Below are 25,708 nucleotides of genomic sequence, written 5' to 3' on the forward strand. Positions count from 1 at the left end.
GAGATCATCTAGATATTGCTTCTCGTGTTCAGTAGTACAGCTATTTCGGACCGTTTGGTTGGTTGGTTGTCAATCCCCGCGTATTGACTAACCTTTAACAGCAGCTGTAATCCCAGCGCTTGTGGCAAAGGCGCGATCGGAGAGATTCTCACCTCAGCACTACCGCCGCCAATCGAGCTTGTCCATGTTAACCTCAAAATCCTGTATCACTTGACAGCGCTTGCATATCCGTTTGCCTACAACTACTGCAGAGTAAGTGGAGTGTATGATAGACGGATAACTGTGGAATGGAATGCTTGTCAGATAACGCAATGCACCGTATAAAACAGAACATTATTGCAATAAAGAGGCATGCATTGTTTGAGTCCAACGTTTCATTCAAAGCACAACTATGGAGCATATACTCCGTAACCAATCCTTCTAATCCTTCTTTGGCTCTAAAACTCCGAGGTGGAGTATCTCTTCCTTCGTAATGTCAAACTCAAGTGGCTTCAACTTGCGCGTCTGATCGAAATGCACGCTCCCGTATCGCAGATAGGCTGCAAATGTACCTTCTATGTTATCCTTATCATGATGCTCTTCAGAATCCCATAGGTCTGCCAAAAACGAATCCAAAGCTCCGGGTGGGCCGTGAGAGAGTTTCATCGTTGATGTATTGGCAAGCGCATCTTTGACAAAATCCTCTGCAGCTTGCCAAGTTTCATCCTTGACAACACCTTCGCCCACGCGTTGTTTTGTAAGAAGCTCAAATTGGCGCGTGCCAGACCAGCCCGTCACTTGCTGAAAGTAAAATGTCTCCTGAAGGGCTGAAGCCAGAAACATATGCTTAGCATAGTATTCCGGACCATTGAACCCATCTGATGGATCTATGATCTTCCTTAGACGCTCAAAGGCCATAAAGTGCGAGAGGTAATCGCTGAAGCCTTCCATCATTACACCAAGATCGGGACAGTTCATCTTGTCCACAGGCGGGCAGAGAAGAGGCAAATGCTTGAGAAGAGGAGACTTGTGAAAGCCCTGGGAGTTTGTCTTCCCTTCCCAAAGTGCTAAATAGATATCATGCCAGCGCTTAATGAATGGGTTATTGCGTTTGGCCGCAATAAATCCATTGAGCATAGTGAGGCAATCAGGGCGTATCTCGATGACGAAACCAGCCATCTCATAAGGCGAGGCAGGGTCTTCAATCTCTTTCCAGCAGATGTCATCTATATGTCGAAACAAAAATGAGCCGGCGTCCATCCAAACACCGCCATATTTCCACAACAGTGGAAGCCTGATAAGGTCTCCTTGATGAGGGCCGACGTGAGGTCCATCCATAGTATTGTTGTTAAACGCATCAGGGAAGAATGATTCCTCGACAAAGTGGTAGATGTTGGTCTCGGAATTGGGCACCCGGTCGAGAAGATGTACTGTCCATTCGGGACCGAGACGGCGAACCCAATTGATGACATTCCGCTGAACCCATGGGGCCATGTTGCTGTAGCCAGAGTGCCAGAATGCCCAAACATTCTTATCTGACGTGACCGGATGTCGAAGTTGAAGCCATGCTGCAATCTCTTCATCTGAACGAAGGTCCAGCTTTTCTGCTGGTATGAGCTTCAGACCATCAGGGACCTCTGGCTTGGCCGTGCTCGTATGGTGGGATACTTCTTCAACCTTGGAAGGGGCCATTTCTCTTGTTCTTCACGTCTCAGAATCGATATAGACAAAATGAATATGCACGAGAGCCTTGTATGGCAACAGTAGATAAGCAAGGATTGAGAAAAATGGAATGATGACGCCCCATCTTAAAAGGACATGATGTTGAAGGCTAATGAAGCATATCCGCGTCTCCCAGAGACGGAAGGTGGCGATTTCACGCCAATGCAGCATCTCGCGCTCTACCGTCATGCCATGGTGCAAAGACCAACAGACTCCAATTAATCACGATCGGAAAGCGGCCGATATTGAATACGAGATGGTTCATCTGACAAAAGAGGTAGGATTCAACGCAAGAAACCTATGATTCACTTAGCTCGGTCTTTCATTGCTGACACTGCGGTGTTAGTGATAAGATAATGGTGAATTGGCGATGTCACGTTGCAATGCATCTGTAAGACAGAACGGCATTTACGAGCATGTGCAGTAATTCATAGACTCCGCCTACCCATGTCGATCTTTTTAGCGCTTGCAGATTGCTTGGCTTTGCCCTAATACCGTGCAGTAACACCCTGCTACTCTTGAAAATATTTTGACGATAACATATTGGACTCGTGTATTATTAGCTTGTTAGCTTGGTCTAAAAGGGAAACACGATAGTGAGTTATCATGCCTTTTCCAATGCTAGCCAATTAACTCTCCAATTTTCTTTCCATTGGCCCGTTTACCAATCAATGCATCTTCAATGGCTGATTGAACTGGACACATCAACTTACACAGCCTAAACGTAGGTTACATTCCTCCTGCTTATGCATGCATGTTCTGTTTCCCCATTGACAAAGTCCCATATATGTTTTCCAGGCCCCTGTGAGGAACTAGTAACCTCGTGGGGTTTCCACCGTAGGATATAAGACGACTGAAGCTTACAATATTGGTCTAGTGCTCCCTCTTCGTGCTGACAGCTTGTTTCAATTTTCTTTCACAGTTCACTCTGAGAAGATCAAGCCGTTAACATGGCATTCTCAGAGTTGCTGGCAGACATGGAGTCATTTCCTACGCTGGCATGGGTATCGCCTGCCCTAACAGCTGTGGCTGTCATACTCGTAGCTCTGTTTTCCAGTTACCGGAAATCATCAAAAGGCTTCAATGTTCCTACTCTTGGTGAAGATTCTCAGATGCGATATGTACAAGAAGCCGACGTTCTTCTTCGAGAGGGATATGAAAAGGTAAGATGTTCTGGCAATGATTCGGATTGCTTGACCACTTCTAATGACTATTTCAACATAGTTCAAGAACACCATTTTCCAAGTCCTTACTCCGGATGGCCCAAGACTTTTCCTACCAAGGAAATTTGCCAATGAGTTGAAGCCATTTAAGCGGCATGAAGCCAGCGGAATGAAGGCTCTAGCTGACGTATGTTACATGTCTGCACTCACACGTAGAGTCCACATATCTAAACTGATTATCTAGCGTCATCTTGGCCATTACACCACAATTGATCATGAAAGCGACGTGATGCTTGGTGCTATCAAAATTGATTTGAACAGGAACTTAGGCTTGTTTGTCGGGGATGTGGAGCAAGAAGTTGCCCACTGCTTCAAGACGAAGTTCCCCTCTTGCGAAGGTATGTCCTTCCCAGTGTCCAGCTTATAGTCTTCTCTATCTTACACAAGCTGCAGAATGGACCCCAGTTGATCTCCACGAGACACTGCTTCGCATTGTAGCCCAAGCTTCTGCTCGTATATTTGTCGGTTATCCAATGTGCCGAAATGATGAGTGGCTTGAATGTAGCACCAAATTCGCATTAGATGTCATGACTGGTGGTGAAAAATTAAAACTGTGGCACCCATGGCTTCGTCCATTCGCCCAATACTGGATCCCAGAGATGAGACGGATCAGGGGCGATCATCAGCGTGCGCTTGATCTGCTGATGCCGGAGTTGAAGAAGAGAGCCGCAGAAACAAGACAACCTGATGAGCCGCCTCGACAAGATATGATACAGTGGATGCAGCAGAGAGCTCAAAAGCTTGGTGACAAGTCATTTGACTATAAAGAATTGGCAAATCTGCAAATGCTTACAGCAACAGCGGCCATTCACACAACCAGATTGGCCATCATTCATGCCTTGTACGACATTGCAGCCCGCCCTGAATACATTGCACCTTTGAGAGAAGAAATCAGGGAGGTCACCCGAGATACCAATGGTATTTTACAAAAGCAGCACTTGACACAGATGAGAAAGCTTGACAGCTTCATGAAGGAGTCGCAAAGACATAGTCCACCATCCGTCGGTAAGTTTCCACACGTAAGAGCCATTAAATCTTTCCTTCAAGGCTAACATAGGTTACAGCTACTTACCAACGAAAAGCCATGATTCCAATTGACCTTTCTAACGGCTTTCACATCCCTAAAGGGACAATTGTGCAGTGTAATACCAACATTCTCGATGAAACGCCAGCTGCATGGGGCGCGCCACATGAGTTTGACGGTTTCAGATTTTACCGTCTGCGAGAGAACCCTGAAGACACCAACAGGTTTCAGTTTGCGAGTCCATCATACGATAGCATGCAGTTCGGTTTCGGCAATGACGCATGCCCTGGTCGGTTTTTTGCGAGCAACCAGATCAAGATTATCCTGTCCTACATTCTTTCAAATTACGACATCAAATTTGAGGATTCAGTAAAGGGACGGCCAAAGAACTTTATGTTCGAGGTCAATGTAATGGCAGATCCCACTGTAAAGGTCTTATTTAAGAAGCTATAAATAAGAAACTTCAATAGTCTATAGTTTTGAAGCAAAAGGAATTATCAAAAATATGGAGCAGTCATCCAACAGCCCAACGACTACGTGTAATCCAAATGTCACAACAACATACAGAAGAAACACAAATCATCCATTAAAGTATTACCTACTTAAGTATCTGCTGCACTGATGACTGTATTCTACCCTCTCTCCTTTTGTCTAGTATAGGCTACATACTATCATGATGAGACTCTACTATCGCTACTTTCATCTAGTATTTGCTACTATCATGTTTTAATCAGGGCCACAGACAATACTTTCACCCATAGAAAAGAAAACTGAGATCTACGATAGCTTTTCATTCATTGAATAGTGCCATGTCCAGACGAGTTTCGGCATGGTCGCATAGGGGGCGGTAGAAGAGAAAAAAAGGATAAAACAACATACCCAAGATAACCATCATATTAAACACAAATCTGTCGAGATAAGCGTGTAAGTGAAATCCCTTCCTATCAATATTTCAAGAAGACTTTGAGAGGGTGTTACTATATGTAATGAGACTGGAGGCAGTACCTTAGACTTCTGTTAATTGACATCCATAATCTACAGTCCCACCCTATACGATCTAAAGTTATCGTTATGGAGTGGCATGCGGTGCTGCGCCTCGATTCATAGGGCTTAGAGCTGGTTCGTAAAACTGGAACAGACCTCAGCGGGAATAACATCCTAGTTTAAGCGAAGCCAATCATTTTTTCACGATCTACTCCGTATCGGCATACGAGCTATTCCCAGCAGCTATACGTCATAGCAATACGAACCTCCTATGTCTCTTCCATACCCCGTACATGTATCAAATCGTGAGAACCAAAGATCATAATATAGACCAAAGTTAGGATAATACCAGCCGTCCAACGACAAGCAACTCGATATAGCTTTTATAAAAACATACGCAACATGGCAAAATGGCTCCGCATCTATTTATTACCCTGTCTACATATGTACCGTTTACCAGACCATCGCGTCGCTGCCTCTCCATCGAAGCATAGAACTCGTAAAATGTCAATCGCTAATTTTGACCAACGCAAATGCAGTATAAGTAAAATATACAAATTCTAGTATAGTATAAGTTTAGAGAATGTGCGTAAGATCGCAGGCGATTATGTGACTCTAACGGCCTTCTTTGTTTAGTGTTTCAAGTTGAGACTCTTGAGCCTCTTGAGCAACGGGCAAATAGCTTCCCTTTTTGCTATGTGCATAACGGTCTTTAGCCCAACCGTATAGGGCACTTCCGCTTAGAATGAGAGCCATGCTGCCTGCACGGTTGGCAGTGATTGGCTCTCCAAGAGTCACAACAGCGATGGCGCTTTGGGCCACACCTCGTGCGGCTGTCACAATCATGTGAGTGGTTGGACTAGTGACTTCGATTTGCATGAAGGTTGCTATCGTGAGCAAGAAGCCGGCCACGCCAGTAAGCACTGCTGTGCCTAGGAACTGGCGAGCAGTGGCAGACACTTCAGCTGTGGCTGTCGAGCTGAAAAGAGCTGCAGTAGTGCCCATTTCTCCAGATAGGAGAAGCAGCGGCATGTAAAACCCAACGGCCATGACATTCGACATCCAGACCATCTGCCACATTCCTTCGCTGCTCTTGCCAAGAAAACGCTTGACCACGACGGACTCGACGGCTGTGGTGAAACTAGAGATAACTCCGAGCAATACACCCTTGCCACTGGTGAGCATCTGGCTGTAATCTGATGCCATTCCGGCACCAAAACCAGCCATGACCATGGCGCATCCACCCAGAGACAACGGCGGGTAGTAAGGACGTGGTCGAAGGACAAGAAGCGACAGCATGAGAGTGAAGGGAAGCAGAAGTCCTCGAGCGATCTGGTAGACCGATGCATTAACCGAAGCCAAGCAGTACGTCTTTGCGAGAATACCGACAAGTCGGGCAGCAGTGAGTGGGAGAAGTGCAATCCAAGCCTATAGTAAGTACCATTCCATATTAGTAGCTGTCACACGAATGCGCGGCATCGTAGTATTGATATCGTCGGTTCCACGATGATCGCAACTTGATCGTGGGACAGATAAGCAGCTGCAGTGCCACTTATCACGACAGGAACATACCGAAACCGGTCTTGACAGTGTAATCCATTTTGTAAAGTAGCCGATGGTTGTGAGTAGCACAACTTGTACGGTGGTCTGGAAAGCCAGCAATGTCACGGGAGCGTCGATGCCGTTCAACGCGGATTTGGAAAGAATTGTACTCAAGATGGCGCACGTCGAGTGGAAGAGCACAACCAAGGCGATTCGGCGCCTGGAGGGCGGCGGACGGGCCTCTGGAGCTTCACTCATCCTGGAGCGATTCTATTTCGTAATAAAGGGTCTGAGCGAGTGACTGGAAAAGGAATAAACGAATGGCTGGAATATTATTCCGTAAACACGGCGACGAAAGGAACATACAAACACGACTACTTCGCACTTTGGTTACAGAAGCAAAATCTCTAGGTGCTTGTACGAGTAGGCAACGGAAATGCACAGGTTTCCAAATGCCAGCACTAGTAAGTAAAGGGGCAAGCTAGTGACTTGCCCAGGAAAGATTATTCCATGCGGCTCTCACACCATACTCGTACATTACAGGCACTACGGAGTACGGAGTTCAGTATTATCCCCATGGCTACGAAGATCCTCAACAAGGCTCAGTAGCATGGAGTGGTAAATTCTGTAGTGGGGATCATCTTATCGGACACGGCCCACCAAGTCGTTGACGGAAAAATGCCCCCATGGATATAGCACGTTTGTACTGTAATTTTATAAAGAGCCGTACTGTATGGAATTCCATAGAGATATATCTACAACTGTCATGTTTGTACTGTACTCGTATACTGTATAAGTAGGCAACATGCCTTAGCAGTATATACTCGTATAATAAAGAGCTATTTTATGAGACTTTCCGAGCGGCTCCGTAATATTCTTCTAATAACGCATCCGATTTTCCGTGTGCTTGCGTCTACAGACAGAACGGAGAACTTTGCGAATGTCCGTTTCGGCGATCATCCACTTACGCGGCCGCCCCTTTCCCCTACATACAGGCACGGAACTACTAGTAGCAGTAAAGTTCAAGCAAACAAGGCACATCCAAGGATGATAGAAATTTGCGGCTGATGATACTCCTACTCGGTCCAATAAGCACACTTCTCCCATTGACTCGTACCACCAGTAGGCGCGCAACGGCGCTCAGGTGCAATCCCTGATTACGTCGCCTCCATCACGCTAAAGACTTGGCAGGCTCCGCTAATAATAATATGAGGGAGCTAGAGAACATCAGCCAGCCACTCATAGCCGCGTATATTGAAGAGCCGTTGAGATGGTATAGTTGCCAAGACTTGACAACTCTTAAGACGAATGCCGCCTATTCCGATACCACCCCAAGTGACCTCTTTGTACCAGGTACTCAGGGCTGATTGTTGGCTTTATCCTTGTAATAATGACGAGGGTCTGCACCAAATACAGAGGGAATAAAAACCAAAGAGAGACTATTCCTGCTCCCATAATTTTGCGGAGCTAGAAGAAGTGGCTTCATATGAAATAAGTATCGAAGAGAAGAGAAAAAAAAAAAACCAGAGAGGCCATCTCTCGTAAGTCTAATGCCAAAAAAAATGCTACGTAATCCGTACATGATAAGAAAAACCCACCCCAAAGACCGAAATTATCGAAAATGTAATGCTGTAGAAATCGCTTGTAGGGCCGTCATCATGCCGAGCCAACGTCCGCCGGGACAATCCCACTCTTTCTGAAATCCTCATCCATCCATTTCCTCACGTTCAACCGGTTCTGTTTCATTATTTTCTTGGCGGCCTCCTTGACGGCCTCTTTCTTCTCCAAGAAGGCTTTCCTATCGCCAACCACCCTTTCCACTGTTTCCATCTCCCTTTCGTCTGGCTCTGAAAGCCATGCTGCCTCACGCGGCAGATATGAATAGGAGGCGAGAAGCTTCTCGCTCGCCACCAAAGGAACTCCCGCAATAAGTGAAGCGGGGACTGTAGAAGAGGCCTTGCGGTCGAGGTAGGTGTCAGATGCAAATGCAGGAATAACTGCGTATGATTGTGACAGTAGTCTGTAAAAGTCGGGATACGAAAGATCCTCGTCAAATGCAACATTGCTCTGGATGTTTTCAGGCACCTTGACGTGTGGACCATGTCCGATCAAGTGTAGCTTGACCGTCTCATCAACATGCTCGCTGTTTGTAGTAGCGCTTTCGTTAATCTTCTTCACGACATTGTCCAGGCTGCCAAAGATTCGGTTGTAGTCTCGGCGCTCGGGAGCATAATCTCCTTGCATAGCGAGTGAAATCTCCCGCAAAGTTTCGTTGTGTGTCTGGTTGACTGGGAAAATTGGGGGAAATGTTCGTGCCGTGACACTTGCCTGCAAGTTTTGCCACTGGGGTACTGATTTTTGCAGAAGATAATCAACCGTGTGCTGGCTGAGGCCGATGAAATCAACTCGCTCCCGGTCGACCCATTCTCTAACAACGTCGACATGTTTGCCTTTGTTCCAGTAGTCGGCGTGGTGTACCAGGCAGAACAAATGTGTTGTCTCGTTAAACAGAAGGTGTCGGAGAGGAGCTACTACAGACTCTGGCTTCTCAAGATCCAGTTCGCAAGTCGTTGAGACAACAAAGTGGGGAGGAGGAAGGTTCGCGACGTCCCTCTTGAAGTAGTTGGAGCTGTTGACCGACATAATGGGCGTTTCCAGCTCCAGGTCGTTGACGATAACATCAGACTGGTAGCGCTGTTTGGCAAAGTAGAGTCTCAGCTCTGCGTTCGGGTGTCCACCAAATGCGTATACCAACGCTGCCGTCACTTCATCATGGACGCCGGCAGACTCGACAATAGTGATACGTATTGGCTCATGCTTCTCACATGGGAAACGGTCATTCCACCATAGTAGGTCGTCATCCGTCGTGAATAGGTTCTGCCAGTCTTTCCCAAGTAGCATCGACCTGGTGCTCTCACGGCTGCTGAGGAAAAGTAATGCAATAGCAAGAAGAATAAAGAATAGGTAGAATGAGCGTAATCGCCTATAGTAGGCGGTGAAAACCATCTTGAGCATGTTTAGTTAGAAATAATACAGTCATAAAGATAACAGAAACAAAAACATCATGCCCTTCCACTATGGCACGTAAAAAGAAGAAGGCCAGAGGCGGAAAAAGGTTACGGAAAGGTCAAGATTGACACGAACGAATTGCCCCGGACCATAGTTTAAAATCCGGGAGTCTTTCTCTATTGATTCAAGAACCCTAGCATGCCCCGGCCGCCACTTTCCTCATGTGTACATAGCGGAGGCTGATCAATATTTACCGCTATCCAGGCAGCTCACACTCCTTTAATGAGCCCAACTCTGGAGACGTTGTCATACCAGCTTGGACACTAGTATCAAGAACCCTGAAGCAGGCTAGCCGGCCGCGTGGTGGGGATGATAAACTGGCGGATCCTGGTAGCTGACACTACCGTCCTGCTTCGAACCAGAATTAGGGGCAGCCTCGAGCCTGCAGACATGGGTCAAGAATAGAATGAATCAAAGTACCAGCTACTTGTTCAGCTTTGCCAGGCGTATTGCCGCTAGGCTCGCTATTTGCGACGCTTTTAACACGTCCCACTGTGGTTTGATCTCAGGCGAATTTTGTCTTATGACAACCTTCATACCCGTGACACCTGTACAACCGAACGCAGGTGTCACTGTCAGCATTGAAAGAGCATAGCTACGGTGCACGCTTCTCACCATGCTGCTTGCGAATCGGTTTGGCCGGGCCACGATTATCGCTGGGGGCACCCTTCTGATATCGTTGCTCTTGGTGATACTGGCTCAGAGTGCCGACCTGAGATCACATCTCCCTAGCTCCACGTCAATATGGCCGGCTAAGGAGTGCTCTGCGTCGTCTTTGGGCGAGAGCAGGAGGAACATTTCTTACGATCTAACGACGCCACCTTCGGTCGGATGTGAAGACATTGTCAACGATCTCCAACAACGACTCATCCAAGCATATACCCAGAGTCTGAAAGGTGTTCGATATGCAAACATCTGGGGTTATCTGGAAACAGAGAACAAGGGCGATGCCGCCATTTGGTCCGCCCAGCAGATTCTCATGAGCATGCTCGGTATTGAGATGATGGAAGCATGTCGGTAAGACTTGATTAACACCAGTATCCATCGTGAATCATTCGGTATCCTAATCTATTCCATCACAGATTCGTTGACAGAGACTGCGACATCGGGAAATTTCGCAAAGTCCTTGAAGAGCACCGCCCTCATTCGGCCATCATCATGGCAGGTGGCGGCAACTTCAACGACTACTACTGGGAGGACCAGCCTTCGCGTATGAAGATGATTGAGACCTTTACCAACGTTTCTATTCGAGCATTCCCCCAGAGCGTTTACATGACCAACCCGGAACGCATCAAGGCGACCGAAGAGGCTTTCGGGAAGCACAAAGATCTGCAGCTGGCCGCACGCGATCAGCCCAGCTACGACTGGCTCGACAAGACCTTCGGCAAGAAGGAGGGAATCGACAGCCATCTCGTGCCAGACATTGCATTCATGTGGGGGAACCGATCCGACTTCCGAGTCAATGGAAAGAAGACGTGAGTATTTTGTCTCCGTTGCGCTGCAGGCGACCCTAAGTATTTCTTTGACGTATCCTGACCACCGCTTTCTTTGACCTTACAGACACGATATTCTCATCCTCGCTCGAAAGGATGCGGAAATTTCCGATGGCGACTCGTCCGACATTGAATTTGGAGAAGGCGAAATGGACCTCGGCGGAAGCATCGGCAAGGTCACCTACCAGAAAGTCGACTGGAAATTCACTCACACGCCGGACATCGACCCGCCAAAGGCCCGTGATGAAGCCAACGGCACACCGGCACCCAAGCGAGAGAATGGCAAAAACCAGCGTGCTTGGGCCAAGGCCATTGCTGGATTCGAACTCCTGGGATCTGCTCGCTTCGTCATCACCGACCGTCTTCACGGCCACATTCTGTCCACCCTCATCGGAGTTCCCCACGTTCTCATGGACAGCAAGCTGGGCAAGAACCTCAACTTCCACAACACCTGGACACGCGACTGCGAATGCACAAGGATTGCCTTTTCCATCCAAGAGGCATTGGACGTCGCACGCTTGTATTTTGAGAAGGAGAAGATTGCGCAACCGCAGAATTAGCCCGTCTTTTTTACGTTAATCAGAGTCATGCATGGGTAAACATAGAGCAGGGCACTAAAATCATGTACGGTCACAAGTGGCTGGTTTTTCTTGTTTCTCTTTTCATCTTGTTCTTGTACCATAATGTCGGAGAGACTTTGATTGGGGAATTAATGAATAATTGGCGTACATGCTTCATTACAATATATCTTTTCAGCATCTGTAATCCATAATCTGTGTCTGAGACAATACCGCTACTACTACCTATCGCTACATTGTTCACAGTCTTCCAGCGCAATTGGTCGCGTGAACCTCTTCTGTTTCACCAGTACTACCTAAATTAACAAAATCTCCGGTAGCGAGGGGCAGTGGGCTGTGGCGTCTTCACGCTAGGATATTTGAGCGGGTTGCACCAGCGCAGTTGACATCGTTAGCCCTGTTCTTCAGAGATCCAAGACACATTAGCCGGGCTAGGGTAGGGTAATGATCCAGTGGGCCAAATTGTGTTCCCAATATCGGAAGCGTGGCTGCTAATAATCTCAGGGCAAGATGGAATGTCGTATCTGTGTTACTTGTCCAGCCTTATGCACTGGCCACTTAAAACTTAGACACGCCTGATTATCCGATACGAAGGGACACAAACTTGTGACTTGGCTCATCGATACACCAAAGTACTATGGAGTAGATAGCCATAGTTCAAGTTGTTAGGTCAATTTGGGAGTAACCAATATGCCTCAAAGAGCAGGAGACTACAAAGATTAGCAAGAGGACTTATTTCCCCCTTTTTTCTCTTGGCATCACAGACGCCAAGAGCAAGTCGTTCCCCGCTGCAAATGAGCCTCTAGGTACTCCATACAACCCCATATTGCCTGCACCTAGTTATCAGCGGGGGGGGATTTGGAAGCTCCACGCCTCTGTACAGACTACACTAAGCGCAAATGCGACTAGTATTAGCTTCCACTCGGGCCAGGGCAACAGGGCAAGTTGTCGAAGTTGGAGGTTGTTAAGAACTGTTTTGACCCTCAGATGCCAAGCTAGGTAACACTGGTCTAGGTTAACTTTCATGTTCGGGTTGATTTTGAGATTGGCCAAGCATGATTCAATGGGATTGCAATATTAGCAGCGAAATAAAGTTAAGTCCACAAGAGGAATTGGTACACAACCACGACGGTGCCTTTCTAACAGGGCTAACCAGCCGTCTGAGGCCATTTCCTGTTAGTTCACCATAAGGGCTTTGCCATTGTGAGCAAAAGTTTCCACTGTCAACACACGCTATCTTGCAACTCGCGTCATGCGGTTCCAAGACGAAATTGTCGTCCACCCGCGCCACCTGTCTCCGTGCCTCATTTGTGCCAATGTCATAGGTGGCATACATTCCGAACTTGATCTTCTTATGTGCGAGTAGCTGTGTAATATGTGAGGCGCAGGGAGCTCCGGTATGAAACTTTGCAAGTGCATACACTACCCCCATCAGACATTGCCATTTTACACGCGCGATTCTCGATTCAATTGGAATTTTAGTTCCCTGTCGAGGAAAGTAGCGATAGTAGACAAAGGTAGTAATACTGGAGAAGGGTAACGATACTCGATACTGGAAGAGAGTAGCAACAATGTAAGATGATGAAGGAACGGGGTGTCCAAGAATGTACCAGGCGGTAACAAAAGGTTGGGAATATTTGCTTGATCTTGAAAGAGCGCAAGTTTTCAGCGATATATCTATCTCCGCCAAAGAAGGCAGACTAAACAACGTCATCTATCCCCCCCAAAGCCACCTCTAATACCCACGATGGCAGATACATTAACTCTCATCTACATTCTTCACTAAGGCAACCGGACATAGACCCTATTCTTCTTCCTGAGACGGAAATGTCGCTTATTCCATTTATACCATACCCATTCTTAATAGCTTGTTGCCAAACTCCAGAAAATAATAGTCGGCGTATACCAAACCGTGATCACTGTATCTCACAAGCGCGTATTCGTTATTGTTCGCTGTGGCATGCTTCAAGATGCAATCAAATGTAACTCCCTCAGCTTTAATGTTAGATTGCGCATCGGCGACCAGTCGGGCTGGTTCAGTTGCTTGACACATGTCTATGGTCTCACTTGCGATGCGTAACGCGTCGTCTAGGTATTTCGATCCGTTTCCCAGGATCTGATGTAAGAGCAAAAGGCCGTTGGCAGCAATCATGCCTGCAGAAGAGTCGCGCAATGGCTCATCACCTACGGGCGCATCAAAATCCCACAAGGGCACATAAGGATACTTGTGTGTTGCGCTGCGCAGGCGCTGGAGAAAATGCTCAGACAGGCGAATGGCGGTATCTAGGAAAACTTGGTCCTTGGTCCAGATGTAAGTTTGTGTAAAGCCTAGAATTGTCCATGCTTGACCTCTATTGAAGGATCTGTTAGCATAGTCCCAGCAGTTATATATATGACTCCTACCTTGACCAGGTTGAATCGTCACTGTAGCCCTGATGAGTGTGCTTTGTTTTAAGAGATCCATCACGAGGATCAATATTGACTACATGCCATGTTGAGTCGTCCTCTCGGATCAAATTCTTTCGAACAAAATGGGCATGGTTTGTCGCAATGTCAATCAAACGCTGATCCGACGTTTGATGTCCTGCGTAGAATAAAAGATCCATGTCTTCTTCCAGTTAGACCTGTAATGATCTGCCCATCTTATTGCTGTTGACTTACTGCACATGCTGTCCACAATCACAAGGAAATTAGTCTCCTTGTCAGTGATGTTGTACCTCTTGCTGATAGATTTATCCCAACTTCTGACAGCTTTCATTCTCTCATCATAGCGAGATGCCAAGTTCTTAGCGGCCGTTACCACAGAAACAAGACTCTCATAGTTTTCCGTCAACTCCCAATCTTGCCGCAAAGCAGGCTGAGTGATGAAGCCAAGGTCGTGGGTATTAGTTCTCTTGGCCATCTGGTGAAGAGGAGCCGACCAAGCCCTACACAGCTTGAGCAACTCAGCATGAAAAGCAGAGCGGTCTACTCCCGGTAATGGCTGATACATGGGATACTTGACACATCTCTCTAGGAGGCAGTACAGATTCCCAGGGAAGAAGCCGCATGTCCAGAAATTGACTTCTTTAGTGTTGTACTGCCCTGGTGTCTCGCCATCTTCCGGCGCCCATTCAGGGTATTCGGTAGGTGCTTTCTACTCACGATGTTAGAGCTTCTTTTTCCAATTCCATATTGAGAGTATTGGAGTTGTGCAAATAGCTTACACCGTCTTCCAAGCGCTCTGATGCGACTTTCCATAATTTTGCACCGATAGCTTCGGAATACAGCCTAGAAAGCCGGGTAGATAAATGGTTAGGCGATAATGTCTCGCCAATATGCCGTTTTGAATCCTCTATCGACAATTCAGAGGATGGTGTGGGTAAACTGTCTTGACTATCGTGACGCGACAGCCCATCTCGCGGGCTTCCTCGTGAAGAGTCTGTTGATGAAGCCATTTTTGCTACCTATAATGTCGATTCTCAACTATTCCAAAGTACAAATTATGAGAAAGTCAGGAGCAGGTCTATCCAATCCAGGAGAAGTCTAAGTTCGGAACATCCAGTCCCTCTTTGACATGTATGTATTCGAGAACAATTTGTGGTGGGCACCTGGACCCATCATTTCTCGGTCAAAACACCGTGGATGAATTGCAAAGGCGACGGTCATTACGTTAATCGCCCATGCTGCTTGTTTGTTGTATCTTCGCTGTTGATTACTCCGGCTTTCCGTTCCGGACCTGCTCTCCGACACTTGGCCCGACGCGCCGATGGTGGTGTCATCCAGCTAGCATGGTCTACCTAGTCCCGGGGTAAATGGGCATCGGCCTCATGCTAGTGGCATAGTGCAAGGTTCTTGATGGAATCGTTTTCTGAATATCGCCATGAGTCAAAATGGCAGGTGTCTTTATCTAGGCGGCTTATGAACTATTTCACGAGACACCCTCGAAACAACCTCCAGCCCAATTTTGGCAGCAATTACGTGTGACAACGCTCGAACCAATCAGCACACATCATGGCGGCTCTTGTAAACGGAGATCCCAGATTCAATCCCCTTCATGGGAACCCGTTCAAAACGAGAGATGATGTTGCAAAGGCAGTTATTTCACTATTTGAACCTTTGTTGCCTGCTTTCTCTGAAGGCAATGCTCGTGTTCAAATCGATGCGTCCACGTCTACATGGGACCGCGCAGCATGCGACTTAGAGGGCTACGCCAGACCGTTATTCGGGATTGCGCCTCTGGTTGCTGGCGGAGGAAAGTTTGATCATTGGGACAGGTACAGAGAGGGACTCAAGAATGGCACAGATCCGCAGCATCCAGAGTATTGGGGCCCTGTACCATCAATGGACCAAAGACATGTGGAGGCGGCTGCACTCGCATATGCCATCTTGCTCGCCCCCGATCAGTATTGGAAGCCACTCGATGATACAGTGAAGAGCAATGTTAGTAAATGGTTACTGTCGAGCCGCAATGGAGAGCATGGATCAAATAACCATAAATATTTCCGAATAATGGTCGATCTTGCCCTGGAGAGTGTTGGTGTCGAAGTTGATACCGCTGGAACAAATGAGTACTTGGACGATATGGAGAGTCTCTACATATCAGACGGATGGTATCGCGACGGAGAAGACGAAGGCGATACGCGCCGCATTGATTATTATAATCCCTTTGCAATGCACTACTACGGATTATTCTATGCCGTCCATCGGCCGTCAGACAAGGCGCGTGGCGACCGATTCAAGGAGAGGGCGCGAGAATTTGCTCCTGTCTTCATGCATTGGTTTGCAGATTCAGGCTCAAACATTCCCTACGGCCGAAGTTTGTCATATAGACAATGTGTTGCCGCTTACTGGGGATACTTGGCAGTGGCTGGTGTCGAGGCATTGCCTTGGGGTGTCATTAAGGGCATCTACCTACGCAACCTTCGATGGTGGGCAGCTCAGCCCATCTCTCGGCGCGATGGCATCTTGACGCTTGGTTATGCGTACCCGAATCCATTTATGGCGGAGCGATATCTATCGACCGGTTCACCATATTGGGCCATGAAAGCTTTCAGTCCATTGAGCTTGCCGACAGACCACCCATTCTGGACGGCAGAGGAGCTTCCCATGCCTCAGCGTCCCTCAGTAGCTGCATTTCCAGTGCCAGGACTTACTTTCATGCATACACCTGGTCATACAATTATGCTTAACTCTGGACCTGATTCAAATAAAGCTATGCGCTTTGTACCAGAGAAATATCTAAAGTTCGCCTATTCAACTCGGTACGGCTTCTCCGTGGAGAGCGATAGTCGAGCATTTGACGTCGGTGCCTTCGATAGCATGATTGCACTGAGCGACGATGGCATACACTATAGAGTTCGAGAACATTGTGAAACTGCTAGAATGGCGGGAAGCAAGATCTATTCATCTTGGCGTCCGTGGTCCGACGTTGTGGTTGAAACTTGGCTCATTCCCTACCCCGACTGGCATATCCGCATTCATCGCATTCAATCGCCACGGAGACTTACCACTATCGAAGGTGGATTTGCAGCACCGAGGACTGATTTCAACGCGGATAAGACTCAAGAAGACGACGGCGCCGCGTATGCGATATCTACGACTGGCGACTTCAGTGGTATACTGGATGCCTCACCGTTGCCAAAGCGAGTTGCGAGAGTCACCAAGCCTCACGGCAATACCAGTCTTATGTTCCCACGCACACTTGTTCCCCAGCTCAAGGGAACAGTTGAGGCAAATGAGACTCGGGTTTTTACTTGCGCGGTTCTTGCTGGGCCATCGGCCAAAGAACGCTGGTCACACCCACCCGCAGTTCCAGCACTCGATGAAGTTGAAAGAATATTCAAAAACGAGGGAGTCGATATAGAAATTGTCAAACATTACTCTCGCTCAGGAAACTAGAGCAATGCTCGGAATATAGCACCGTTTTACCAGTCCATCGACATGTTGGACGCGTTTCGGATAAGGCACATCTGTGCTGCTCTATAAGCAACAATGTCTTCATTCTATACTTGATACAGGAAAAGGAGAAATATGTTATCAATGTAATATAAACCATTCTTATTTAGAAGTATATTTATTATATTCGCGCTCATTATATTGTTTGTGCAATTCCACCCGCTCTTTGGTACCGCGTACTACCCTGTAAATAAGAACATAGGGATCAAGAGCGATGTTGCCACTGCGTAGAGACTTCGCTAAAATATTATGTCTGATTATTTATTCAATGAAATGCTTTTCATGCTCTAACCTTACTATTGGTTCGTAAATGCTATTACAGTTGTGAACAATATGTCAATTTACGATATTTACAAATCATTCACAACATCGGCCCTAGTGGACTACAATGCGCCTAGATAATAATAGTTGCCTTCGTTTTGCTTTGCGTCCTGGAGGTTGACGCGCCAGATCTTTAATCTACCGCCTCTAATTGATAACTAATGAACCGGAAATATAACGAACGTTACCTCTCTGTTCTCCAGATGCTCGAGGGCTTCCCCGTCTCACAACCTGTGGCTACGCTAGCCCCCCCCCCCCCCGTAAATCGGGCCTCAGCTTCGGGTCTTCGGCATCGAACCCCTACCTTCGGACAGCCCCCCGGTGCATCGGCATCGCACTACTCCGCACGCCGGAGTGCTGGCACTACTGATCAGTCCACGAGAGATCTTAGCTGTTCTGTTCACAAGACTTCATTAGTCTTGTAGACAGTTACAGACAATGGCTTCAATCACATGCCCCACTCCAACCCTTTTCCTTGATCAAACTTTTACCCCATGGGGAAGACAGACACCATCCCCAAAGTTCATCCCGCATTCCCCAGGACACACTTGCTTCTTTGCCGAGTGGCGGCAAGCGGGAGGAAGGCTTACCGGTCAGCGTTATAAGGGAAGCTAGCCATTGAGTTGGTTCGGCCCGTCTGAGAGCCTTGCCTGCGTTGCCTGCGTCCCATGTTGCGTTGCTAGGTGTTTGTCTGCCAGCCATTAATAGGTCACGACCTCCTTTGTCAAACCGGCAATGTTTTAACCCACATCTGCTATCTTCATTGATCTGGGGCTCTCATCTACTGAATAAGATCAAGCAAGTCTTTGGCATTCGCCAGCTTGTGCAATGTTTCACGTTAACAAGGCTTCGGTCCGCGGTGTTGAGGGTCATACCCTCCGCGAGACCGACAAGCGCGACCGCTTTTGGTGGCATTATCCTGGTCTTCGCAGCCTTAACTTTCTTTTACTTGGCTGTATTGTTTGTGATATGACCAATGGATATGATGGATCTATGCTGAACGGTCTTCAATCACTCCCGTCATGGCAAGAGGCATTGGATCATCCGACAGGTATGAGTGGCATCTCCGATCACGCTCATATAAATGTTCAATCCTAATCAAAATTTCAGGTACTCGTCTCGGTACAATTTCTAACGGCACGAGATATGGACAACTTGCCGCTCTCCTCATCGCTGCCCCCTTGATTCAATGGCTTGGACCTCGACGTCCCATTACAATCGGCTCTCTTCTTCTGCTCATCGGAGTTGCACTTCAGGCCAGCGCCCAAAATTACGCCATGTTCGTGTTCGCTAGATGTCTAATTGGCTTCGGAAATACGATCCAGAATACAGCATGGTGAGTTGGTGGAAAAAATAATAGGAGTGTAGAATTCGCTAACTATCGTGTAGCCCAATCTTGGCAAGCGAGCTGGCCCATCCATTTCAGAGGACACAGATTATTGGCATTCAGAATACAACCGGCTCACTAGGTCAAATTATGGCTGCGTGGATCACGTACGGCACTTCCTTCATTGTTGGATCTTGGTCATGGCGACTTCCTTCCCTTCTTCAGGCGTTATCGTCCTGTTTCCAGCTGGTCATGTCTTTCTTCATTCCCGAGTCACCTAGATGGCTTGTCTATCAGAATCGCAGCAAAGAGGCATACGAGATTCTGGCCAAGTATCATGCTGAAGGTGACGAGTCTTCACAACTGTTACAGTATGAGATGGCAGAAATCGAGGCCGCGATCGAGGCAGAGAAAGTGCAAGCATTGTCTTCATGGATGGGATGGTTCCGAACTGCCGCTAATCGATACCGACTCTTCATCATTGTGACATCCGGTTTCATCATCCAGTGGTGTGGCAATGCCTTACTCTCATACTACATCCACCTCGTCTTCAACTCGATCGGCATTACCAACAGCAAGCAACAACTCCTTCTCAATGGCGGCATCACTATCAATGGTTGGGTTTGGGGCAATCTGTTCTCGCTATTCATCGACAAGATAGGCCGCCGCCCCATGTGGCTGATTGGTATGAGTGGAATGTTTGTCGCATTCCTGTTGCTCACCGTATTCACTGGAGTCAACACAAGCATCAATTACGAGAACCATGCTCTCGGCCGTGCCACGATTTTTACCATTTTCCTCTTTGGTGTCTTTTACAAAATGCCTGGTTGTATGCTCAACTCGTACGTTGCTGAGGTGGCGCCCTTTGATCTGCGTGCGAAAGCTTTTGTCATTTCTAGCTTTGGCGATGCAGCGGCGAACATCTTCTCGGGGTACACTAATCCAATTGGGCTCGCGAAGATAGGTTGGAAGTATTATATTGTTTGGTGTTGTGTCCTTGTCAGCAACTTTTGCATCATCTACTTCTTTTACCCTGAGACCAAGAACCTCTCACTGGAGGAAGTTGCGCAACTCTTTGATGGCCCCAACTCTGTCGAGGCAAAGCTTCACGAAGGCACCGAGGAAGTTGACGAGAAAAGAGGCGAGATTAACGAGGCTACGACTGCGGTTCATGTTGGATGAGTTGTGTTGATGTAGTGTTGTTGTATGACACTCTGAATTTTGGACCTACTCTCTTAACGAAGTATACTATTTAGTACATAGTTTTACGCGTAATATATGGAATTCACTACCTCTAACACACCCAAGTATGAATCAAATGTTGTAATTGAAGTCAGTTACCAGCAAGCTCAGTGGTGGAATTTCCCCCAACGACAGACCCGCCCAACGGCTGAGATTCGCCGCTTTATCCTAAAAAAGTGTGAGTGCTAGTGGTAATAGTGCTGTAAAGTCTAACAATCGATGGTTAGTGGTATTGGAGAAGCCCCCGCAAACAGCTGACCAACCTAGAGAGTAACTGGGGTGAGCAGACCCTGCGTCACCCTGTTTCTTGGGGCCAGGAACACGCGACGTGCGTGCAGCGCAACGATATCAGCATCGTCTCATGCCTTGTATGGACATATCTGCGCTTAAGCGCAATCAGGAATGCGATCCATCGAGACCACTTCTATTGTCTTATAGTTGCTCGTACTGGTAGCCCTTGAGAGCAGAGACCGTAAGATGGACCAGGTTCCACGCAATATGAGAAGCCCAGCACGGTCGGCCGGTGGAGAAGACGAAGGTTCACCACACCCTGACGAGTTGCCTGCGTGCCTCTCATGCAGGAGAAGAAAGTCTCGATGCTCTCGTGAGAGACCGAGTTGCGCACAATGTCTCAAGATAGGTAATTCAACCCTCGCATCCTTGACATTATCTTTAGGATAGGTGGTAACAAAATGTGCTCCCAGGCGCTGAATGTCAGTATGTTGTGAAGCAAAAGCCTGGTATCAAGGCTGGGGCTGTCGATAGTCTCAGTCGACGACTCGGTAGGATAACCTTTATCTGCCTGCATTTTCTACAATTTACTAACCAGAGTAGAAACATTGGAGCAGATTCTTCTGGATACTTCTGGCAATACAAAAGCGAGACTAGTTGCTTTGTTGAATGGGGATCTTGAGAGACCTATGAGGAGCGAACTCTCATCCACAACATCTCCTTCGATGGAAAGGCAACAGGGACCGTATGATGCACCTCGACATGCGGGTCAAGACTCCCTAATCGAAACCGCCCCTCAGTCAGACCATCACCGCAGGAAACGACAACGCATTGGCGATGAACAGGACCGGTACTGCGATACAAATGATGATTCTTGGATTACGCCATTGCCACAATATCCATTGTTAGAAGCAGTAGTGGAAGCTCATTTCCAGACAGTGCATCACTGGATACCCATCCTCCACGAAACAAGATTTCGAGCCAAATTTAAAGACCCCGCCCAGAGGCAAAAGCTTACCGTGCTCCTTCATGCTTTACTTTCCGCGGGAATTAAATATGTCGACTGTACGGCATTTGGAATGAGTATTCAGGACGTCACAAGACAGATTCGCACCTCTCGAAGCACGGTGATGGAAAATGCGATGGAATCGCTTTCCATTGAGAACACTCAAGCGTTGGTGATAGTTGCTTTTGACTATGTAGGCTCCACCTATTCCTTGGTTCTGAGGGAGTACTAACAGTTCTATAGATGGGAAGCGGTCACGTTCAAAAAGCATGGCCTATAGTTGCATCTTTAACGAGAGTTGTTGACTACCTACAGCTAACGGTAGAGCCAGACGAAGACTCACCGAAGCAGCCTTTATTAAGATCTTTGACCGTCTTGGAAAAACCACTGGACTGGACAGATTCCGAAGCACGCCGAAGGCTCTTCTGGAGTGTTTTTCTTCTAGACAGGTAAATCAAGTGTCCTACATACGTGGAATCAAGCAACTGATCAAACATTATAGAATATGTTCTGTCACTACTGGGTAAGGCTTGCGACCACGGATGTGGTAACTATAGACTGATTTATGTAGATGGCATACGAGTCTCACATCTGACGACGTTCATCGACGCCTCCCTTGCGGCGGAGCAATGTGGGCGAGAGCAGAACCCGTTTCAACGCCATATTTTGGAATATGGGATAAATCGACAGCAAAAATCGGCAACTCAATATCGAGTGCACCTACAATCTATGTATCACCAAAGGTGGCGATTGACCATCCGAGTCCTGGGTCCAATGGGGATGTAGACGTCTCAAAACTTGGGGCCTTTGCGTATTGTATCGAAGCAACGGAAAATCTCAGCCAGGTCACCTCATTCTTCTTGCAGCAGAGTGTGAATTTTGGTAACCGGGATGAAGTTAAGAACTGGTTAACAAGGTTCAAGGAACTCGACCTTCGTCTGGTTCAGTATGGCCTCCCCCAATTCACTCTATTATTTCGCACTGACTTACTTCTTTATTAGTTGGAAGATGTTCTTGCCGAAGCAATGGCAAGACTCAAACGTCTCTCGGGATGTGCTAATATTGAAGCTTGATCCAAACCTAACATTGGCTCATGTATCTCACAATACCTCAATGATACTACTCCATCAACATATTGCATATCCACCTGCGCGCTGGAAAAACGTGGTCAAGCTGCCCAGCTCATGCAGTGCCGAGACATGCCACCTTGCAGCGGTTGAAACATCATCAATTGTGCAAAAGTATTTGAGATTTATGGGGGGCATCGTTAACGCTCAGTTCGCATTTTGCGCTTTTGTCGCTGCTAGGATTTTGCTCATTCACTGGCACTCCAGTGAAACCCAAACTTTGGAGACTGAGTTTTTCAACCTCCTGCAGAGCTTAAAAGATATGTCGGACAAATGGCACGGATACTACACATATGGGAGCACCTTTGGTAGTGCTGCAGATCGACAACGACCCCTAGATTTGGCTGGAAGATACGCAGAGCAGCTCGAAAGTCTGCACTCCCGCTGTCTAAACGATGTGACATTCTCAACAATCGACCTCATAGAGACCCTGGGTGATGCGAGCCTGTATGGCTTCATCGAAGCAACAGTACAACCCAACTCAGTCATATCGCCCAGCGGCACTGATTACAGGAATCATAACGGCCAATCACACAGACGTTATTCATCAGGGTTTGAAGCATACCAAAGGGCTGGCGTTCCATCCCCCACAAGAGCGTCTGATATGCGTTCCAATTATCAGTCACACAGATCACCCGCTCGCACAAGACATTCGGCTACTTATGGCGTCCGGGAGGTTCCACAGCCTCAAGACGACATGAGCTCCCAATCAGGAGTAGGGCAATCACCATTGGCAACGTCATCAGCGAATGCAAATATGAGGAACATAAACGGTGCTTCTATCGCTTTGATGAACGACATGAATGCCGCCAATAGCTTTCCTCATAACCAGTCAATGATGGCTGAAGAGGACGAACTAACAACTATGTCGAATATGTTATTGGGAAATCAATTCTTGGAAATGGATCGTGTCATTTCGCTTCAGGGCGCTGATTTCTTTGCATTCGATTCTACAAGAGGAGTAGGCCTCTCCGGTTAAGGTGAACTCAGGGTATAATGGTGTCTCGAATTTGGAATATAGTAGTTGCGCAAGAGTGTGTGTTCAAGGACACAACGTGAAGGAGGGGATAACACAAGAAAGGATACTAAGCATCATTGCTGCCTCTAATCGCACCATTTTATCGTCCATAGATGCCTTTTGCTCTAGGAGGCTTCACCCCCGAGGGCGTCTCCTAACATTTGATGTGGCGAAGGACATACTGGTAACATATCTGAAAGGTACATTCAGGTCCTGAGTGATCACCATATCAGATTTTGCCAATTTTCTGGCTTGGATTAGGAAGCGTAATGGTACTGAGACGAACAATTTCCATTTTCACTATTTCGAAGCAACAGTCGGATCATCGGTCGACGGCGTATTGCAGGCGTGTCAGCGGAGAGGCATTACGCCGGTGGCCGTTGTGCCGAACGGCCGATTAGCCACTGCGGACGCTTACAGAAGGCAGAGAGCCAATTAGAACCAGTCCAACTGCGACCAATTTATCCCACTACCACCACAAGGAGGAGATATTGAGTGGGTTAACAACGTAATGAAAGTGAAGTGATGGAATAAATCAAGGTAGTAAGATACTAATAAGTCAGTATATCTTGGTGGAAAAACTCAAAACAACAAGCAGAAATTCCAGGTCAAATGTGACAGCCCATTACCGTGAACACAAGCATTTTACCTGACCATGACGACCCCTCAAAGTACTGGATCCCCGAGTCTCAAGACTATTGTTCTTGATGGCGAGCGGCTCATCGAGGCTAGAATCCGGTTGCAGGGCGGTAATGAAACCGCTCTACAGAAGTCTTTCGAAGCATTGAAAGCCAAAGCGGACGAATGGCTTACCCAAGGTCCATGGTCCGTGATGGAGAAGAAGAAAGCTCCCCCAAGCGGCGACATGCACGATTACACCAGCCAAGCGCCTTATTGGTGGCCGTCACCAACGCCAGATGGAAATCCATATGTGCAGAGAGATGGCGAAAGGAACCCCGAGGTTCTCAATTACAGCGATCGCGTGAATGTTGAGAAAGTCTTTGGCTCATCATCGGCTCTTGGCCTTGCATGGTTTTACACTGGCAATGAGGCCTATGCCAGACATGCCGCGAACATCATCAGGACATGGTTCATAAACCCACAAACCCGCATGAATCCGAATCTCAACCACGCACAGCTTATCCCATTTGCCAACACAGGGCGCCATATTGGGATCATTGACTTTTCTCAATGGTACACTACACTCCTCGACATTGCCGTCATTCTAGATAGCGGTAGTCCGTCTGGAGGGTCAGCGCCTGGCTGGCAAGCCGAAGATATGGATGGCTTCCGTGAGTGGAATCGAGAATTTCTAAAGTGGTTGACGGAGAGCGAGTTTGGCAAGGCTGAGCGGGCAGAAAAAAATAATCATGGAAGTTTTACCAGTATGCTCGTGTCTGCTATTGCTCTTTTCGTCGACAACAGGGAGCTTGTCAAGAAGGAAGCCGCAAACATTCAAGCGGACATTGATGAGACAATCAGGCCTGACGGAGCCCTTCCTGAAGAACTTCGGCGAACTCGAAGTTGGCATTACTCCAACTTTACTCTATTGGCGCTGACGCGACTCGCCATGGTGGCCAAGAAAGCTGGCGTGGATCTTTGGAACTACAAGGGGCCACAAGGACAAGGAATCACCAAGGCTATTGAGTATATAATACCTGCCGCAACTGGCGACGAGACATGGCCATATGAGGAGTTTCATTTTGAACGATACGCTGCTGCAGATGTTATTCGCGCCGCAGCTGACGCCGGTCACGAACGGTCGAAGCAGGCGATTGGCAAGATTGAAACACCTCTGGTAGATTTGTGGCCTTTGAGACCTGCGCCTGAGCAACTTGAGCCTGTGAAGGTAAATCCGAAGCATCTCACAACATAGCTCTATATC

At 47.5% G+C, this 25,708-nt stretch overlaps 10 protein-coding genes across 10 annotated transcripts; 6 read left to right on the plus strand and 4 right to left on the minus strand.

Annotated features, from left to right (window-relative positions):
- Window positions 1–348: 348 nt before the first annotated feature.
- Window positions 349–2,032, minus strand: V8C40DRAFT_257501 (capsular polysaccharide synthesis domain-containing protein). The gene has a single exon (XM_083218508.1). The coding sequence runs from the start codon at window positions 1,669–1,671 to the stop codon at window positions 421–423; it is 1,251 nt and encodes a 416-aa protein (XP_083067861.1). The 5' UTR covers window positions 1,672–2,032; the 3' UTR covers window positions 349–420.
- Window positions 2,033–2,221: 189 nt separating this feature from the next.
- On the plus strand, window positions 2,222–4,464 carry V8C40DRAFT_257504 (cytochrome P450). The gene is made up of 7 exons (XM_083218509.1): window positions 2,222–2,297; window positions 2,419–2,425; window positions 2,579–2,864; window positions 2,926–3,051; window positions 3,109–3,262; window positions 3,318–3,929; window positions 3,989–4,464. The coding sequence occupies exons 3-7, from the start codon at window positions 2,652–2,654 to the stop codon at window positions 4,399–4,401; spliced, it is 1,518 nt and encodes a 505-aa protein (XP_083067862.1). The 5' UTR covers window positions 2,222–2,297; window positions 2,419–2,425; window positions 2,579–2,651; the 3' UTR covers window positions 4,402–4,464.
- Window positions 4,465–5,198: 734 nt separating this feature from the next.
- Window positions 5,199–6,964, minus strand: V8C40DRAFT_257505 (uncharacterized protein). Its single transcript, XM_083218510.1, has 2 exons — window positions 6,505–6,964; window positions 5,199–6,360 (listed from the first exon to the last, which is right to left on the minus strand). Exons 1-2 carry the CDS (start codon window positions 6,730–6,732, stop codon window positions 5,548–5,550), a joined length of 1,041 nt encoding a protein of 346 aa, XP_083067863.1. The 5' UTR covers window positions 6,733–6,964; the 3' UTR covers window positions 5,199–5,547.
- Window positions 6,965–7,895: 931 nt separating this feature from the next.
- On the minus strand, window positions 7,896–9,791 carry V8C40DRAFT_257510 (uncharacterized protein). The gene has a single exon (XM_083218511.1). It carries the CDS (start codon window positions 9,487–9,489, stop codon window positions 8,131–8,133), a length of 1,359 nt encoding a protein of 452 aa, XP_083067864.1. The 5' UTR covers window positions 9,490–9,791; the 3' UTR covers window positions 7,896–8,130.
- Window positions 9,792–9,916: 125 nt separating this feature from the next.
- On the plus strand, window positions 9,917–11,801 carry V8C40DRAFT_257511 (polysaccharide pyruvyl transferase-domain-containing protein). Its single transcript, XM_083218512.1, has 3 exons — window positions 9,917–10,560; window positions 10,626–11,018; window positions 11,104–11,801. The coding sequence occupies exons 1-3, from the start codon at window positions 10,160–10,162 to the stop codon at window positions 11,594–11,596; spliced, it is 1,287 nt and encodes a 428-aa protein (XP_083067865.1). The 5' UTR covers window positions 9,917–10,159; the 3' UTR covers window positions 11,597–11,801.
- A 1,576-nt stretch (window positions 11,802–13,377) lies between these two features.
- On the minus strand, window positions 13,378–15,051 carry V8C40DRAFT_283760 (glycoside hydrolase family 88 protein; the record flags this gene model as incomplete). Its single annotated transcript, XM_083222027.1, has 4 exons — window positions 13,378–13,965; window positions 14,018–14,222; window positions 14,276–14,750; window positions 14,821–15,051. 4 exons carry the CDS (start codon window positions 15,049–15,051, stop codon window positions 13,458–13,460), a joined length of 1,419 nt encoding a protein of 472 aa, XP_083067866.1. The 3' UTR covers window positions 13,378–13,457.
- Window positions 15,052–15,607: 556 nt separating this feature from the next.
- On the plus strand, window positions 15,608–17,494 carry V8C40DRAFT_283762 (DUF2264 domain-containing protein; the record flags this gene model as incomplete). The annotated part of the gene is made up of 1 exon (XM_083222028.1): window positions 15,608–17,494. One exon carries the CDS (start codon window positions 15,608–15,610, stop codon window positions 17,492–17,494), a length of 1,887 nt encoding a protein of 628 aa, XP_083067867.1.
- A 1,206-nt stretch (window positions 17,495–18,700) lies between these two features.
- On the plus strand, window positions 18,701–20,381 carry V8C40DRAFT_278021 (general substrate transporter; the record flags this gene model as incomplete). Its single annotated transcript, XM_083221022.1, has 3 exons — window positions 18,701–18,923; window positions 18,983–19,208; window positions 19,262–20,381. The coding sequence occupies 3 exons, from the start codon at window positions 18,701–18,703 to the stop codon at window positions 20,379–20,381; spliced, it is 1,569 nt and encodes a 522-aa protein (XP_083067868.1).
- A 372-nt stretch (window positions 20,382–20,753) lies between these two features.
- On the plus strand, window positions 20,754–24,051 carry V8C40DRAFT_124340 (fungal specific transcription factor domain-containing protein). The gene is made up of 7 exons (XM_083210982.1): window positions 20,754–21,081; window positions 21,146–21,223; window positions 21,276–21,871; window positions 21,922–22,127; window positions 22,181–22,201; window positions 22,250–22,624; window positions 22,680–24,051. The coding sequence occupies exons 1-7, from the start codon at window positions 20,919–20,921 to the stop codon at window positions 23,782–23,784; spliced, it is 2,544 nt and encodes an 847-aa protein (XP_083067869.1). The 5' UTR covers window positions 20,754–20,918; the 3' UTR covers window positions 23,785–24,051.
- A 1-nt stretch (window position 24,052) lies between these two features.
- Window positions 24,053–25,702, plus strand: V8C40DRAFT_124341 (alginate lyase family protein; the record flags this gene model as incomplete). Its single annotated transcript, XM_083210983.1, has 1 exon — window positions 24,053–25,702. Exon 1 carries the CDS (start codon window positions 24,479–24,481, stop codon window positions 25,697–25,699), a length of 1,221 nt encoding a protein of 406 aa, XP_083067870.1. The 5' UTR covers window positions 24,053–24,478.
- Window positions 25,703–25,708: the final 6 nt, after the last annotated feature.

This window comes from Trichoderma camerunense (assembly GCF_050948025.1).
Source record: "Trichoderma camerunense strain CBS 138272 chromosome Unknown V8C40scaffold_25, whole genome shotgun sequence".
NCBI lineage: Eukaryota > Fungi > Ascomycota > Sordariomycetes > Hypocreales > Hypocreaceae > Trichoderma > Trichoderma camerunense.